Raw genomic sequence first — 17,400 nt, 5'->3', positions numbered from 1 at the left:
GGAGGGAGGCACCATGAGTGGCCTGACTTGACTCTGGTGGGCTTGGTGCCAGAGCAGTCAGGTGTGCTGCTGCAGCAGGTTGAAGGCCCAGCTTCCTGCTGCCCTCCTCTTGAACTGCCCCTGGGACCTCACCTGGCTAGAAATGAATCTCTTCTCAGGTGTGTTCCCTTCATTACTTGTATCTGACACCCTCCCACCTTGTCTCTGCACATTTCCTGTGGGGTTTTTGAGGAATTGGAGGTGACAGGTAGAGTGCCCATGTGTGAGAATTTCAGACTTGCACAACACAATGACTTAATATATTGAAGTGATTAACTTACACATCTCTGAATGTGCCAGTCATTCAGGTTGCTGTTTACTATTAGCATATTCTGCATTTTGGCTGCTGATGTGTGCTAACTCTTTAATGTATTCTTAATGAAGCAGTTCACTTAATTCTTTTTCCTTCACCTTTCTATATTGAAAGTGTAGCTACCAAGGGAAAAATACACCAGAGATGTGAAAGCATATATAAGTGCTTTTGTGTGCTATTGTTTTGGTTGTGTTGCATTCTTGCTTGCTAGAGGAAATAGTTCAAAGTCAGGGTAAGAAAAATTTGAAGTCATAAATGAGGTGAATATTTTCACATGAGAGTTATTCTGTTCCCATAGTTTACTAAGATTTTGTCAATCCTCTGGTATGAGAAGGTCTTAAACCAGAATATTTTTAGAGATAGTCTGGCTCAATAGCAGATTACTGAGCTCAGTGTTGGGAGTATCTGGGTGAAACTAGCCAGTGTTATTCATGAGGCCAGACTGGGTGCTTACAGTAACTCTGGACTTTGAGCTGTGCTCATGTTCACAGATCACTGTCAAATAATGACTTCTTGGCTTCTAAAATTTCAGAGAAACATCTGCAACTGCTGCAAATCTCCAAGTGTGCTGGTATTCCAAAACTGTCTGGTTTAACTGGGCATTAACTCTCTTGAGAAATGTATCTCTTGAATCTTATACATGGTGTTTTTGTTTCTGTTCTGTAGAGTTGAAACTGGTCCTTTTCATTCCTTCTGGCAAATAATTATCAAATAGTTACAGTAGTATTTCATGCTTGGTAACCAGTGTTTTTCTGCTTTAGTCCTGAATAGCAAAAAAAAAGACTACTTGAATTTAACATCTTGATGTAGATTCAGAGGTGTTCTGACTGTTGTAATCACCGTTATCCTTTTTGCTTATCAGTGCTTGATATAGCATATATGAGCTTGGAGTGAGGTGGTGGCAAGTGGATTTGGGTGAGAGATCCTGAGTTTCCTGAAACTTCCTGATGCCTTCAAGCAACCACTGATGCCTCAAACATTTTAAAGGGGAGTCTCCAACTTCAGAGAATTAATTAGCCCTCCAAGGCAAATTTTGTGTGGTATAACCAAAAGGAGACCTGATGAAAGAACATGCTGTTGTTTTAATTTCCTGAAGTTAATCGCTTAATAGGAAGAACTCAGTCAAGCTTGTGCCTGGCTGCTTAGCAAAGAAATCTGCTGCTGAATGATGGGCAGCTTCTCAGGGATTAGTATGTTCATGGAGCAGAACAATATCTGTGATGATTTGTCTTGCCGTCTCTGCCAAGACGCACCTAGTAGGATTCCTTGAAGCTGCTGAAAGTGGATAGGCTAAATGTGGTATGAGTACTTTGGTTCTTCCAGAGCCTGTTCTCCATCTTACTACTTCGGTATCTTGCAGTAGCTGCAGAAGTGGAGTGGTCTGGGGGTTAGTTGCATACTAGTTCAGTTTGGGTTTCATGCTAATTTGCTGGCCTGGAAGGGTGTGGCATGTGTTATTAAACTGAGTTCTTGTTTAATGTTGTTGCGGTGGTGAGAAGGAAATGAGCTTGGGTTTTGTACGAGATGAGGCAGAAGGTAAAGAAGTGGGGCAAGGAAGCAAATGCCAAGCAACAAGAGGGAACCACGTGTCTGAAGTGATGATAATTGTTATAAATGTACAGTCACTGTTGTCAAACAACTAATATTTTTGGTGGTTCTATTTCCCTATAATTTGCAACATGAGGAGTTAATGAGTGAGATGTAGAAGGTGAAAAATAAATATCTCAGAACATGCATTCAAGACTAGATAGTATAAAGAGTAAGAAGCAGAGCCTTTCCACTTCTAATAAGTATCGTTGGCTTGCTCTTGACTTTGTGTAGAAGAAAATTAAAGTAAATGTTGTATGTGTTATTTTGATCTGTCTGCTTAAAAACATACAGGGATAATAAGAGTCCAGGATTTACAGATTGCCAAACATAGGTTTCAAGCAATCAGGTTTTCAGTTTAGTCTACTGCAGAGTTGTGTAGAGATGATAGATGAGCCAAACTTTATTTACTTGGTAGCGATTTTTTTTTTGTTTTGTTTTGAAGCTTGTACAGATAGGTAACATCCTGGAAACTATAGCTGATGATGTCTGCAGGCTACACTTACTGGTTTCCAAGGTGTATGCATTTGGGGGCAGGGAGTAAAACAAAATAATGACCTATAACTAACAGCTCAGGGCAGGGGGAACAATGTGTTGGTACTGAAGCATCTGGTTATAAACTGTGCCTCTAATGTGACACTGCCAGGTGATTTCTCTGATAGACTGTAAATCCTGGTTGCATTATTGACATATTGCATGACTGTAGTGACTTAGGTTTGTGTTTGTGAAGAAAAAACGATGATGCTTGCCTTGCTGGGACACCCCATAGATTAATATTGTATAGACATCTCACTGACACACTTACTGGTATGACAGCCTTGCCAGTTTTGTTCCTGTTCTGGTAGGTGCAGCTTTACCAACAACACTAACTTGCCCTGTCAATTCCAAAATCAACTGACAAAACTTGCAGCTTGTTTTTGGGACGCTTGTTTGAATGGAGCATCTAAAATTGTTGTAAGGGAGATTATTTTTAAAAAAACACCCTACAAAACTAATATGTACAGCAAACCAGAAGCTTCTGAAATGAGCACATTCTGACTGAAGAAGTACCTTTATGGACGAATCATCAGCTTGCTTTTGCAGATAATTGCCAGAGTAACTTAGTTATTTCCAGGAGAATTTTTGTGTGTTCTTATGAGTCAGAAGTCTTTTCCATAGCATCATGGAGATATTTCAGCTGAGGGCCTGCTCTGTCCTGGATGTTAGAAAAAGTATGTTTCTGTAGGGCAGTGTGGATAGGCTACTTTGCCCTGTCTAGTTTTCAGTGCCTTTGAAAAAAAAAAAGTTGAGCTGTAAGACAGGGAAACTACTAAGTTTTTTGTCAGTGCTGTCATTTCTTTCTGGGATTGTTTCAGGTGATTTAAAGAATTACATGGGTAGAGGACTTGCCTGGATTGTGATACAGTAGGTGACCAATAGTAGCCATAATAAAAGTACTCTTATTACATCCATTGTAGATAAACACTTTTTCTCAGGTGTAAAGACTGTTATAAAATAAAATTGTTTGAATCCCCATGCACTGAGGAATATCTCTTGGGATGGAGGGGAGAGGGTACATGAAAGCTATTTTTCAGATGGAACTCAAAGAAAAAGTACTCCAGGCTCCCAGCAAAAACTGTTCAGCCTTTAAAGAAAAAAGGCAAAACTGATTTGAGTGGAAAATCCTTACTGATTATTTTTTTTTAATCTTACAGCTGATTGCAATGCCGTTCTTAAAGCTCTACAGCCCATTTTTCAGGAGCAGGGAATGACAGAAACAGTCCATAACTGGGAAGACCATGGTTATTTAGCAACCTACGTTAAAAAAAATGGCAGGTGAGTGGATTTTCTTTTCCCTCCTATAGACTCTGTTCCCTCTGCTCCCTTACAAATACTTATTTCTCCCTGTATTGGATCTCCTTCTGGGATGCAGGCAGGGCAAACTGTTCTTTTACTAGCCTTGTGTACGAAGTGACTAAAATAAAGCAGAATACTGTTGATAATCTTGTCTGTAACATCTTGCAGTTTGGATATTGGAACAGTTGAATTGGTCAAGTCCGGGCGGTATTGATGCAGTAACATTATATGGTGTCTTGGTCTTAGGGCCAGTCCTTCCAGATGCAGGACAACTCAAGTCAGATAAATGTATTTGCAATTTTTCTGATAATTGAATGTCTAAATATGTTCAAGTCTAACCTTATATGAATGATGAAAATTTTCTGTCTTGTTGTATGTGCTTTTAAACATTTCATTATACGCTTCAAATTCTCAAGCAGCTACTGAAGTAACTAACAGCATGACAAAGGTGGTTGGTGTCATTAGTGACACTCTCATAAGCAGAATCTACTGGGATAAACTAGTAAGCAAAACCACATTCACTTCATTTCCTGAGGCTGCTGTAAAGTGTCAGGGTTAGTTAATTATTGTATACATTTATCTGGCCTATTTATTTCCTTCATTGAATGGCCTTCATTTGTTTCCAGTTATTCAATTGTTTGTTCTTGACATTCATTGTGGCAGTTGCTGCTTTTGTTCTTTTTGAACTCTTTACTTACTTTTGTGTCATTCAGGGTTGGGGTTAAGCTATATAAGCTTTAATTTGTTGTCTCTCTTCTCCTGGGTGTCCTGTTAAGCAGCTCAGTTGGCCACACTCCTAACATGAGAATTGTCTAAGGATTTTTAAGTTGTATTGGTGTTTTTTCATAGAGACAACTGACATATTTAGTAGGAAAATCAGATCCTATGTAGGTGTGTTGCCTGCCGGAATTTGTGTCTCTGTAGGCTTATTCTGTGTGAACCTATTTGTATGTACAGCTCTGTATTTATGTATTTCATATATAAAAGTAGTGTATAGTAGTATAAAACTACACTGGTAAACTTGGGGCGTGACTTAAGGTAACAAGTAAGGGGGCATGAGTAGTAGTCCTATGTTTATATCTTTCCCAGTCATGCTCTATGAAGTTCTTAATATATTTCGGTCAGCTTTTCAAATGTGACACTGGCTTTTTCAGATGAAAATTATTTTGTTATACTTGACATGTCTAGAAAAAGCTGTTACTTGTCTCTTGGTTCTGTACAGTCTGTCTTATTCTGTTTTTAGCTACTTGTGCTCTTATGTTCTTGAATAATTTGATAAAGATTCCAGTTCTGGGTAACCTTTTGTGTCTGAGGTCAGTGATAAGCTAGCCAAGTTGGTAATTTACTACTCTGGTGCTGTTCTTCCTCTGTATTGGATTAAGCTTGTATTTAGTTCCTCTAAAAAGATAGTATCAAGGATACACGGACTCTGAATAATTAGAAGGTAAAATGTCTAAAAGTAGAAAGGACTTAGAAGATTTAAAGGTTGGCTTGCTTTGATTACATGGCTTCATTTTGCTTTCCTGAATTTCCTTGAGTCTGAAAGCAATGTGAGATGCCAATTCTCAAACTGGCTTTCCCCTTTGCAGTCTTACCTGATCATTCACTTTAAGACAGCCTCTTCTAAAGGAGTGGTTTCCAGAGTTGAATTACCTGTCTTTTGGCATGTTCCAGGAGCTATCTGGAAAACTGTCTCCTGTTGTATAACTTTTCCAGGAGATAACTGAACTGGCATCTAGAAGCATCTCTGAGTAAGATCCTTACAAAACTCTAAAGTATCTGACCTGATTTCTCTTACTACACTGTCAACTGAAAATAGTCATTGCTGCAAATTTCACTGTCTTCCTCAAGTGCTAGAGTATAATACTAATGAATGTTTGAAGGGGGAAGAAAGTATGTAAAAGTTGACATGTCTGTGTAGGAGACCTGGGAAGGAATTAATGGGAGGGACAAACCTGTGCACTGGTGTCTAGTGCACTCATGGTAACAGAAGAAAGTTGGTCAAGTTGCCAGTTTACATGGCAAAGTAGAGAGCCCATGTGGGGATGTCCTTGTTGCTCTGAGTATAGGCTTGGGAATTCAACATATTAGAGAACTATAAATAAATCTACCTCCAGTCAATTTTTTGATGCTTTTCAGAACTGTCCTCAAGTAGATAGTATGGTGGAGGGGAAGTGGGGAGAATAGGATGCTGCTTCCTGAAAGTCATGTGAAGTAGATGAGCTTTAGCAATTGCTGAGCATTCATACTGATTCTAAATGGGTTCTTTCCAGTGTGTTTTACTGTTGTTGATCTTGTGCTTTCCAGCAGCATGACACTTTGAATCATCTAGCTTTTCACTATGCTGCAGGGGGAGGTAGGGGCAATCACTCAGACATCTATATTGCTGTAGACTGTCAGCTTGCTTCCTGGATTTCTTCTTTAGGGCTACACCAACAGTTTGTCAGCTGGTGAGGTCCTGGGTTGGTTTGCTCCAGAGTCTTCTCCCAAAAGGCAGTGTTAGTGAGGCTGCACAGTTTGGACTGTTCCTGCTGTCACACAGTTGTATCAAGTAGTGAAGTAGCCTTACTTTTCTCAACATACAACCCTTGTGCCATGCTCCAGGGCATGCAGTGCATATGATCAGCTTGATGTAAAATATTTCCCGGGTGACTTTAGAGGCTTTGATATGGCAGTTAGTGGGTTGAGGGAGAAACATCACTGTCTTGAGGCTGTAGGAATACTGTGTGGGCCACAGGGAGAGCTGGGACTAAGTGACGTAAGCATGGATGTGGCCTGCCGGTTCTTGGGGAATGTTCAGCTGCTTGAGCCATCCAGGCTGAATGCAACAAGTTCAATGAAGTATTGGTTCTCACTTGTTTCGTAGCATCATATGCTGTGCCTAAACTAGAACTGTTTATCTTTTCAACTCAGTGAGAAGTATGATAGAGAATACTGAGTTTCAGGAAAAAAATGTGGACTTGGATGTCTCAGTATTTAGAGCATCTAAGTAAGACATGAGTGTGCTTTCTTCTACTGCAGCACCTTTTTTGCCTTTTCTGATTTGCATAGGCAGATTGACTTGCTCTGTCACTGTCCGTTTGACATGGTTTTTTAGCAGTCAGGTGTAGAAGTCTTCCCTTCTCGTTGTAAACATGCAGGTGCCACAACCCTGCTTTCCTTGTTCTCCCATGTGTTCTGTGCTTCACTGTCTGCCTCACTAATCCAACCATGAGTGGGCTTCCCAACAGAATAATCGTTAACTGTCAAAGTTTTAGTTGAGCTTGGCTTTAATGTAAAATTACTGTTGTCAGCTTGATGTTAAATTGTGTACAAGTGTTGTCAGTTCAAAATTACATTTGCTAATGAAGACTCTTAATCCTTATGAAATAAGTTCTCAAAGTTCTAATATAATACAGGTCTGAAAATAGTTGAGCTTCAAAGAGAAGCTATCCAGGAGAGCATCCTAAACATAATAGGGAATTGCAGTTTGATACAGCCTCAAAACTAAAGAATGAACAAGAGTGTACAGAAGAGTTGAATATTAAGAGGGGAATGCTTGCTTTGCAAGTGGCTGGTTTTTTTTCTGGTGCAGTATTAAATGCAAATTAATGAAGAATGGTTATTGCTTTCTCCTGGTATATTCATTGCCATCTGAACTCCAGGGCATACTGAGTTTATCTTCCCTGGAAATTACTGACTTTAGCTAGACAACTTATTGTCTGTAGTGGTGTTCATTAAAGTACTTCTCTGTGCTCTGCCAGCCCCATTAAACTCTGAATTGGGGATCAGTAGCATGTGCAGGAGAAGCTTTCTGTCAGTTCTGGTACCTCAGCAGTTTTGTTTTCTTAAGTTTTCAGATCACTTAAACTGCATATACTTTTCTATGGCAGACTTAAACAGTGTCTGTTAATGTCAGTTGATACAGTTTCAGTTAACTGAAACAAGGGTGTGAACACTTAAAAACCAATGGACTGGACAGTTAAAAAACCATGCAAAACAAACATTTAATGAGTGTTAAGAATGAACTGGTGAACGTACAGAGGATTTGATACTAACTAAATAGGCTTTATTTTAATGCCAGTAATTTAATGTCTGCATTTTATTTGAGACCTAAAGTCATAAAATGTTTATGTTAAAGTATCTGTCATAACTAGGAAGAAATTAGCCAGGGCAAAACTGTACTTCTGGAAATGAAGTAGCCACAAGTTTCCTGTAAGGATGGCTTGGTGTTACTGGGTGCAAAAATTCCCCAGGATGAAAGATGCATGAGTTGGTGCTGCACGAGTAGGGGCTCTGCACGTACAAGCACATTTCTAACCAGCCAAAGGTGACTGAGCCGTTGCAAGACAAAGATGCCCAGCTGTATGTAATAAGCTGGGTACTAATCCCAGGAAAAAAACGTTTGAGATGAGATAGTAATATGTTGCTAAACGGTGTCTACACTCCAAAGTCTGCAGAGATAACCCCCGTAGCCTGCAGGGTGCCCCGTGCTACAGATTGTTGCATTGTGGGCGCTGCTGTTGACAAAACTGTCTCGGACCCGTGGAGGGCTGTGACAGTTAAACGAATTGGAGCTGATTTGGGGATTAAGCCATGCTTTCCTGTTGTCATTACCAAAGCAACAGATCGCTGTTCTCCTTTGTCTGAAGCTAAGCAAGCAAAAGTCACATGTGGCAACTCTACCTGGTCCATTTACTTTGTGATTTACTCAGACAAAGGACCTAATTGAGGGAAGTTCAGCTGAAAACATTTACTAATGTGGTTGTCAACACAAGGCTCTAGAGCTGGGTGGGAAATGGCTCACTTCAGCCACTCGGGTCCCTGTCTCTGGTGGTGGGGATGGATACATGTCTGTCTGCTTTGCCAGCCCCCTTGCCCAAACGCTGGTTGGGGAACAGTTGCGCATGCAAGAGAGGAGCTCTGCATCCCGAGTTTTGTGGCCCCAGCAGTCTTGTTTTCCTGAATTGTTTTCAGGTCACTTCCAGAATGTTTTCAGGGTCACCTTAAGCAGCATGTTCTACTGAAGTATCATGGTAGTTTAGACTGGATAGTTAAAGACTTCACATTCCTAACTTTTTAAATCTCATTTAATGTATATAGTACTTTGTACAGAGTCATAGGGCCCAGTATATCTTAACAGATTTTAAAAAAGTTACTAAATCTAGGTTAAGGAGAAAATAATGAAAGCTAATCTGTGGGAATTGTTGAGTATCTTCTCAACTAATACTATATTTTAATGGCATCACTGCTTGTGAGCAAGTACTCTTCTGTTACACACTCTTACCAGGGTTTCTCTTGTCCTTTGTGCATCCATGCTCCCTCTTGTCATGTTCCATGTTCTTTAAAAACCCACAAAATCTGAAACTTAGAGTCACTGTTTCTTCAGTAGAAGACTCTTACAAAAGCTTTGACCTCCCCTCTACACACATCCATTTTTAGCTTCTGTGTCTGAATTCTTGTTTAGAGAAGTGTAATCCTACTGGCATTTGACTTCACTGTTCACAGCAAGATTTACCCATTTGAAGCTGGTTTGTATGTCACTAAGGTAATGTTGAATAATGTTAACACCATGAAGGGAGGGCTGAGTGTTTTTTCTTTTCTGTGTTAGTCTTTTGCAAACCACACTATATGCTAGTCAGCATATTTTAAAGGAGCAGGATGAACATTCCTCAGCTCTTTGTTTCAGATGAAAATGTAGCTTATTCATGGAGTTACCTAGAATACAAAAATGGACTGAAGAAGTAGAAGCAGTTGCTAGGACTCAGCAACAGTTTAGAACCATGGTAGGTTCCATTGGTTTAATTTACTTATTTTGTAAAAAGAACAAGACTAATGCTATAGTGAAAAACTGGTTGCTTAACTCCTTAAGGTCCCTTAGGTTCTCTAAGATGAAGAGCATTTAAAAAGTATGCTTTAATGAAACAATGTCATGGCAATTTTTTTTATTTGTGGTTTTTCTAGTATAAGCAGGTTTTCATTTCTTCCCTGGTGTGTAATTTGACAGGTGATGCTTTTATTGGCAAGTTATTCTTCAGATACTTGAACTATTCTGTCTACTCTAGAGTGACTCAAAGTTAGTCTGTCAGCAGATAAATGCTCTTGACAGGTGAAGAGGGGTTTGTTGGTACCTGTCTGTCTATCCAGTTTTATTCTCTAGGCATGGTGGTAGTGGAAAATCCTTTCTCAAATATGTGGGACTGCAATGTTTCTTACTCCTCAGTACAAGTAACTAAGGTAGGATACACATTTTGGTTTAGAATGTGTTGATCTCCCTTCTTCTAGTTCTTAAGTAAAGATGTTCATCCAAAGCCTTTTTCAAACAGTTAATTTTTGATTTATGCAATTGGGATTTATTTCTTAATATCTGATGTTCCCCGTTGTTCAGGTGGCAAGATGCTGCACTCGGTAGAACTATTTCTGTTGTTGAGGCTCGTTTGCATGTGAACACAAGCTTGAGTACTGCCTTAGAAGATGTGGCAGGTATACAGGTGCAGCAACAAGTGGGGCTTTGTTACAGTGGGGCTGCTTTTCACATGCAGATTTTGTTGCCTAATGGAAAGGAGGGGATCCCTTCTCGCTGAGCTTTTTTCTCACTGCTTTTATGAACGTGTATGCAAGCACACACCAAAGGTGTGGCAGGTGTTTTATTCTGAAAACAGGAATTAAATTTTTCAGTAAGAAGATGCAGAAAGGGAGACTTGTGAAGAAAGCTTCATTTTTCAGTTTTTCCCCTCATTTGGATTGTACAGTAATCTTTGCTATGTTTTCATAGGTAGAAGATGGAAGCTGTATTATCATAGTTCTTGGAAATCCTCCTCTAAAAGAGCTGATGCTGCTGAAAAGCTGCATTCATGTACTTTCTGCCAAGCAGACAAGTGTGAAGTAACAAAAGCCAGCATAGCCTTTGCTCTCTGCTGGTTGAAGCTACTAAGTCTTTTGTGGGTTCAGCCTTGGCCTGCTGCTGTTGCCTTCATGCTACTAGACTGGTTGCTTTTCTGAATGTGCACTTGTATGGTTTGCTGTGTGTTTACATCTTTACAGGTGTCTTATTTTGGATGTTTATTTCCAACCAGGTGACTTCTAACCAAAGTATAAACAACCTGGATCTGTATTGGCTGCTTTGAAAATTTTGAATTTAATTCAAGGTTGTTTACCATAAAGTAACTGAGATTATCACCCAGACACTTAAAACTTGAATTTTTGTCCCACTGCACCAGCCTGGTGCCCGCCTTTCATCTCTCTCCCCTGCAGATGTTAGGACCCTGCTATTCCAGTAGAGTTAACAATTTGATGAAATGAATGATGGTTCTGCAGTGTTACTGTCTCTGTATTCTAATGCTGTCATATCACTTACGATAAGTCCGACGTTGTGTGGTTGTGCTTTTCAGAGCCAACACTCTGCCTCTTCTTGCCTCTCACCTAAAAAAAGACCTCAAAGCAAAGACAGTAACATAATGTGCTGAGGAAATATTTCATGTAGTCACAGGGGAAGTGAAGACAATGTGAGCTGTCAAATCTTAGGACAGCTATGTGATTCTTGTAGGAGAGGAATTTAAAAGGAAACTCAAGTCATGAGACAATTAATCTGTTGCTTGTTTGTGTAAGTAGCAGCCCCTGGAATATGGGAATAAACTGATGAAAAGTGTTTCTAACTGTGTAAATATTTCTGGCACTGTACCAGATTTCAGAGAACTTAATAACAGTGCTGTCTTACAAACTGTAAATACTTGTTTCTCTCTGTAGTGCTGCAACTCTGAGGGCCTGGAGCAGGTCTACTGACTTCACCAGGAATGTCCCTTTTCACTCTGGTTGTGTCCAAAACCTACTGGAGTGACCAGCGCTTCCATCTAGCGAGTTCTGCTCTTTTGTCTTCCTCTCCTTTAAAAAAGAAAAAGATATCTCCTGGAACCTTGTGATAAAGCTATTTGTTCTTACACTTATGCCTTACTATTTTTTCTTCTCATGTTAGGCATGTTACAAAATAAATCCTTGCTGACGTGAAAGTCTTACAAATAGAATCCTGGTAGGGTTTTCTCCAGAGCTTTCCCTTGCAGTAGCAGTTCTCTCCATGCTAAGTACCAGGAGACTCTTGGAGGGATATGCAACTGATTTGAGTCCCTTTGGTTCAAGGTGTTGTAAGGTCACAGAGGTGTGTTAAAAACTCTGAAGCCCCATAGAGACTGGGGGGTGAGCGTGTGTGTGTCCTGCCCTCTCTTTTTTTATTTGCTGTTTAGTGGTTCTACTTGTGTTTTAGTGCTACTCATGGGAACATCAACTTAAGCTGTAAGATGTGGTGGTCACTATGCAAAATATGAAGTGGTCCATGTATCAAAAAAGTACTGAACTGTGTCAGCCATCAGTGAGTGTGGCACAACATCCTAAAATGTGCAGTGTTTACCTGCTGAAATTCAGAATAGCTTCCTCTGCTTTGCTTTGGTTTTGGCAGGAGTACAGTCAAATGAGTTTGCTGGTTCTTCCTAAATACTTTCTTATATAGCTTGTATGAGAGAGGCTGCCTTAGAGTTTTGAATACTGAAAAACACTCATTCTTCTAATTAGCTCATAAACCTGGTCTCTTAAGTGGTAGCACTCTGTGGTAGTTAAAGGGGGGGGGGGGGGGGGCGGGAAGAGAAAAACATCTTTGTTTACTCCTGAACTATTTTCTGTTCATCCTTTCATCAGGGTTAAACAGTATGTTTCATTTTATGCAGGAGTAATTTCCTGGGGTGGGGGGGCAGGGAATGCATATTTTAAGGCTATTCTGTGGTTTCTCTTAATGGCCATTGGGAGTACAGCCCTCTCCTGGTCCCTAATCACAAGCACTTGTCCGGAGGACACTTAGTGGACAGCCGCTGGGGGGGCAGGGGGTGTCACTGAAAGTGTGGCAATCTGCAGGTTCTTGGGAGGGGGAACACGGGCATGCATGTATTGCATAGAAACATCTTTCTTCCTGAAGGTAAGACCTGTACATAAAGTCTTCAGGAAAGCCTGAGACTTCCCAGGCCTATCTTTGGAAGGGAAGTGGGTGACAGTCTGGTTTCTCTGTCAACTCTGAACACATCACTGCGAGAGTGTTTATTCTAGAATCACTTCAGTTGGTTTCATCATTTGATCATTTTAGTTACCAAAAATTATAATCTTCAGATAACATTTACAGAATATTCAGGATTTTCTTTCTGACTGTAGCTGGGGGTGTTTGCTAGCCAAAGTTCCCACTGCCACAGGAGAGGTGGTGTTCATATTGAGGCTAACAATTTAGGAAAGGAGCTCTGGAAGGGACATAAAAGGTGGGAGTGGTGGGGAGATGGGAGGTCACCTAAACTTTTTGTCTCAACAAGAGCTGGTATGTGTTTTGCCTTCGAGGCTGAGTGGGATGATGAAAGCAGACAAGAAAGAAAGGGGCATTCAAAGAACTGTTTACAGCTTTACCTGGGGTTTCTCTGTGTTGTACTAATGAACTTCCACCCCTGAATACCCTTTTTTCTTTGCTCAGCTGTTCCTGTTCCCATCCCCTCCTCTGCCCTCTTCTTTCAGTGTATGCTTCCCCTGCCTTCCTTTACGTAATGCCCTTGTAGCTTTTCTGTTTCTTCTTGTCTTGTCCCCTCCCTAGTATGGAAAGGATATCACCTCTGCTACTCTGTTTTTATTTTCTTGTGTCCTTCCCCATAGTCCTTTGTTGCAAGTTCTTGAAGGTCCTCTATTCGTCCACCGAACACCTAGCATGGTGAAGTCTTGCTCTTTGGTATTTAACTGCTCTTGTAATAAATACAGTATACAATAGGAATTTTGTCTGTCTTGCATCTGTATTCATCAATGAGAGTTTGTTGCTGTAATTTCTTTGCCAGTCAAGACTGTGGCTTGCTCAGGACAGTTATTGTTTCTCACTTACAAATTTTTATTCACCTTTGAATGTGGGCACTGTTTTTGTGAATAGTTGCTATAAAGTTTAAAAAAACCCAAGCAGACAAAAAAGTAACCCTCCCCCAAAAGAAACCAAAAACCCAAAGTACAACCCTGAAGAAGTGAGAAGGAAGATATAGGGGGAAGGAAAGTGTCCAGTTTTCTTGAGGCTTGATTTCAATTAAAAAACAAACCCAACATAACACACCTCTTCAAGCAGGCCTTATTTAAAGAGCTGAGACTAGTAGGTAGTGTATTTTGCCCTTGTACCATAGTTGTTCTGGTTTAAACACCCTGTTCCACTGCCTTGTTGCCTGATGATTTTATTAGTCATGTAGTGACTGGCATGCTCTTGCAACTTTGCTGCTTAGTGACTTCCCAAGGAAGACTGGAGCTGGCGCTGCCAACAGTTACGGACAGCAGGGAAAAGAAATGTGCATTCTGAATTTAATGTAACTTATTTCAGACTTTCCTCACTCTGATTTGTTGATAATAAAATAATCACTGCTGTGTCTCTTTTTTGTAGCTTTGCCAATTTGAGAATTCACCCTCATGGATTAGTGTTGGTTGATCTGCAGAGCTACAATGATCATATGAAAGGAAGAGAGGAAGTTGATCAGGTATGAGTGCTTATCTTACTGGGCTTATCAAATTGCATGGGGAGCCCCTTCTTTTCTTTAGGTGTATCAAAGTGTATCTTGTGGAAGATTTTTAAATATCAAAGTTAGTTCAAACCTGAATACTTCCAGATGAGTAGTAACACCTGTTGTAGTTGCACACACATACGAGTGCGCATGCAGACACATGCTCTTTTGCGTGTCCTGGGCCTCATCATCTTTGCTGTAGAAGTTATAAAGACATAGCAGCCTTGGTTAGGGCTCAGGTCTGTTCAGGTACCCAGAGCAGTGAGGGAGAAGTGATATTCAACCTGCAACCTGATGTATTAGTGTGTGATTTTTTTTTTCTTATCTGAGAGATAGGAAGCCTCTATATTCAAAACTTCTTCCTCATGGAGAAAAATTTCACCTTCCCTTATATGAAGGCTCCAGCAATTGGATATTGCAGGGGAATAGGCCACTGCTTTGGTGGGAATGAAACCTTACAGGGTTCTTGAGTTCCCTCTTTTGCTGTGCCTGAAAGGTCTGGCTATTTTATCCTGCAGGACAGCTAAATGCAGTGATGACAGCTGCTACAATATGCACATTCTTGCTAGTAACGAGGTTAAGGTGACCAGCTAGTTATTCATAGGCTTCTAATGTTACATTTCAAAGTCTTCTAATGCAGGTGCTGCTTTTTATTGCCTTCCAAATTCTAATTTAACAGATATTTTACATTAAGTGATCACCTATAAATTCCACCTCTCATTTGCTATTTTTTTCAGCTGCTAAACAAAGTAGAAGAAAGAATGAAAGAATTGTTTCATGGTAATATAAAAAGGGTGAAACGGTGAGTTTGTAAATCTACTTCTGTTGTGGCTTGTCTGCATAGTTGCTAAAGATAATAAGCAAATAATGCTTTGCTGTACTGCGATGAATAGCCTGGAGTATGAATTTATGCATGTGATTTTCCCCAATATTTTAAAATTGTTTTATTGCAGAATTAAAGGTACTGTGAGGCTTGTCACTTTTTAAGCTTCATCTTCAGTATTGTTACTTTGGGCAAGGATTACTGCTTTAATTTGCTGCACTGGTTGCATGAAATGGTGGGAGAAAATGCAACCAGGAAGTGAGAGCAGACTGCTCTGAAGGGTCTGGGGAGCCAAGGGTGGCAGGGGGATAGGCCAGGGCATGAACTGGACCCTTTGGGCCATGTCCCACAGCTTGTGGACAAGGTGAACAGGGCTGGTGGTGGTGACCGGGGTTGGCCCCGGTTCTGTGACTGCCAGGCTGGGCTACAGTACTGAGGCAGCACCAAGACCAAGCTGGGTGTCAAGTATTGGCAAAAAGACTTGGGCAGGTATGGGTGGAGCTGCAGCATAGCTTGGGCAGGGACCAGCTGTGAGGGTTGGAGCTAAAATGAAGCTTAAGCCCTGGTGAGGGTCGTGCCCCAACAAGGTTTCCTGCAGCTGTTTCCTTCACAGCTCTGCCCCTGCTGTGGGCACTCATGGCAAACACCCCTGGAGAACCTGTGTGCTTAGGGCCCTGCCAAGAAGATAAAAATGTTTTGTAGCAAGCTTTTTTAATATAACTGATAACTGAAGAAGGGAGGCTTTGCAAGCCTCCTGTCATTTTGGTTTACTTAAATACAAGGTTATATAGTAAGATGTAGGGTTGCTAATTGTGCTTCACTGCTTGTTGCTGAAAGAGCATTCATGCTGGAGTTCCCCAGGGGTCTGGAAGGACACAGCTCATGTTGGTGCCTTCCTGGCAACTGTCTGACAGTGACTGACCCCATGAAACCCGGGAGCACTTAATGCAGGCAGGCACTTGCTGGAGGGTGCAGTGGGTGCAGAAAATAGGCAGAAGTGGAAATGGTTTAAGGAAAGCAAAAAGCAGTGTAAAATCAGTAAGATTTGATAAAGCCAAGGTGCAAACTACAAGATGGGAAAACAGCTAAGCAGTAGTGTAACAAAGTGATCTGAAGGCTATACAAGACCACAGGTAAAGTGGTAGTGATTTTAAAAGTGATGTTATACCTCAATACTGTTTTTTTGTGTTTTAACAGGTATATGTAAAACATAGGTAGTTATCTTGCTGTACCTTGTCCTTGTAAAGCCTTACCTGGGGCACAATGTGCAAATGTAGATAATCTTGTGTATGTGTATATGGGGGAGAAGCTCTCTTTGGTATTTTAATACTGAAATATTAGGAGTTTGTGGAATTTCTATGACAGGAATTTGTGAAAAATGGGTCAGGAAAAAGTCTGTCTGAAGTGATCTGCATTAATGGGGTTACCTTAGTATAGGATGATGAACCTCCTAGAACAGTGGATCTGGCATGGATCTTGTCTCACACCCCTCAACTTTTTTTATTTCTTTTTGTTAAATTTGCTTTGCGTCCTTCTAGTTTTAGCTTCACACGTGCAGCTCTGCTAGAAAAGCTGTTCCTGCCTCTTTGTTGTCTTGACATAGTGAATATAGATGTTCATGCTCTCACCGTGTGCTGCCATCTTGTGGCTCCCTAAGGGTAGAAAATATTTCTTAAGTGTTTATTGAGAATCACTAGTAAATTTAGAAGCTTGTCTATGTCTGGTCTCCTACTACACCCTCCTGTGGAAAAAAAACACCCTTAACTCTCTGAAGTGTGTGGGGGAAATCTGATGAACTCTGTGCCTGCACATGTTGCTTAATAGAATGCAATCATTTTGATCATCCCTGCCATTTCCAATATAGTTTGTCTTTACAGGTAAAATACTGATTTGAACCAAGATATTTCTATATGGAATTAAAAAACCAAACAAACAAAAGTAACAAAACCAAAACAATCTATGCAGATGCTTGAACCACTTTTAGAAAGTAATGCAAACTGTTTAGCTGATGTACCAAGGATTGTGCTTATACACTGCAGGGTGACCTGGCTCAGTTTGAAATACTATAATAGTTTACTTTTTGTGTTTGTATATGTAGTTAAAATGTGTCTCAGTACAACTTTAGAAGGGTGAGATCCACTAATCTCAAAGAAATAACATTCTTAGCTGAGCTGAAGGTGGGAAGAGGTTTTGTCATGGTGTTTTGTCTGTATTTTGCTTTTGTATTGTATCCATTTCTAGCCATGAGCTGATTCTTCTGTAGAGGCTGGTATGTT

General features: G+C 40.5%; 1 protein-coding gene across 2 annotated transcripts in view; it reads left to right on the top strand.

Moving 5' to 3' along the window:
* SMS (spermine synthase) overlaps positions 1-17,400 on the top strand; it is a 51,298-nt gene that overhangs the window by 14,806 nt on the left and 19,092 nt on the right. For both annotated transcript variants that reach the window (XM_074858633.1, XM_074858634.1), the window contains exons 2-4: positions 3,634-3,754; positions 14,184-14,277; positions 15,039-15,103. In XM_074858633.1, coding sequence (XP_074714734.1) covers positions 3,634-3,754; positions 14,184-14,277; positions 15,039-15,103 — 280 coding nt within the window. The remainder of the gene's footprint in view (positions 1-3,633; positions 3,755-14,183; positions 14,278-15,038; positions 15,104-17,400) is intronic.

Source organism: Strix uralensis, chromosome 2 (assembly GCF_047716275.1).
Source record: "Strix uralensis isolate ZFMK-TIS-50842 chromosome 2, bStrUra1, whole genome shotgun sequence".
Classification (NCBI taxonomy): Eukaryota; Metazoa; Chordata; class Aves; order Strigiformes; family Strigidae; genus Strix; species Strix uralensis.
This window is presented reverse-complemented; position numbering and strand designations above follow the sequence as displayed.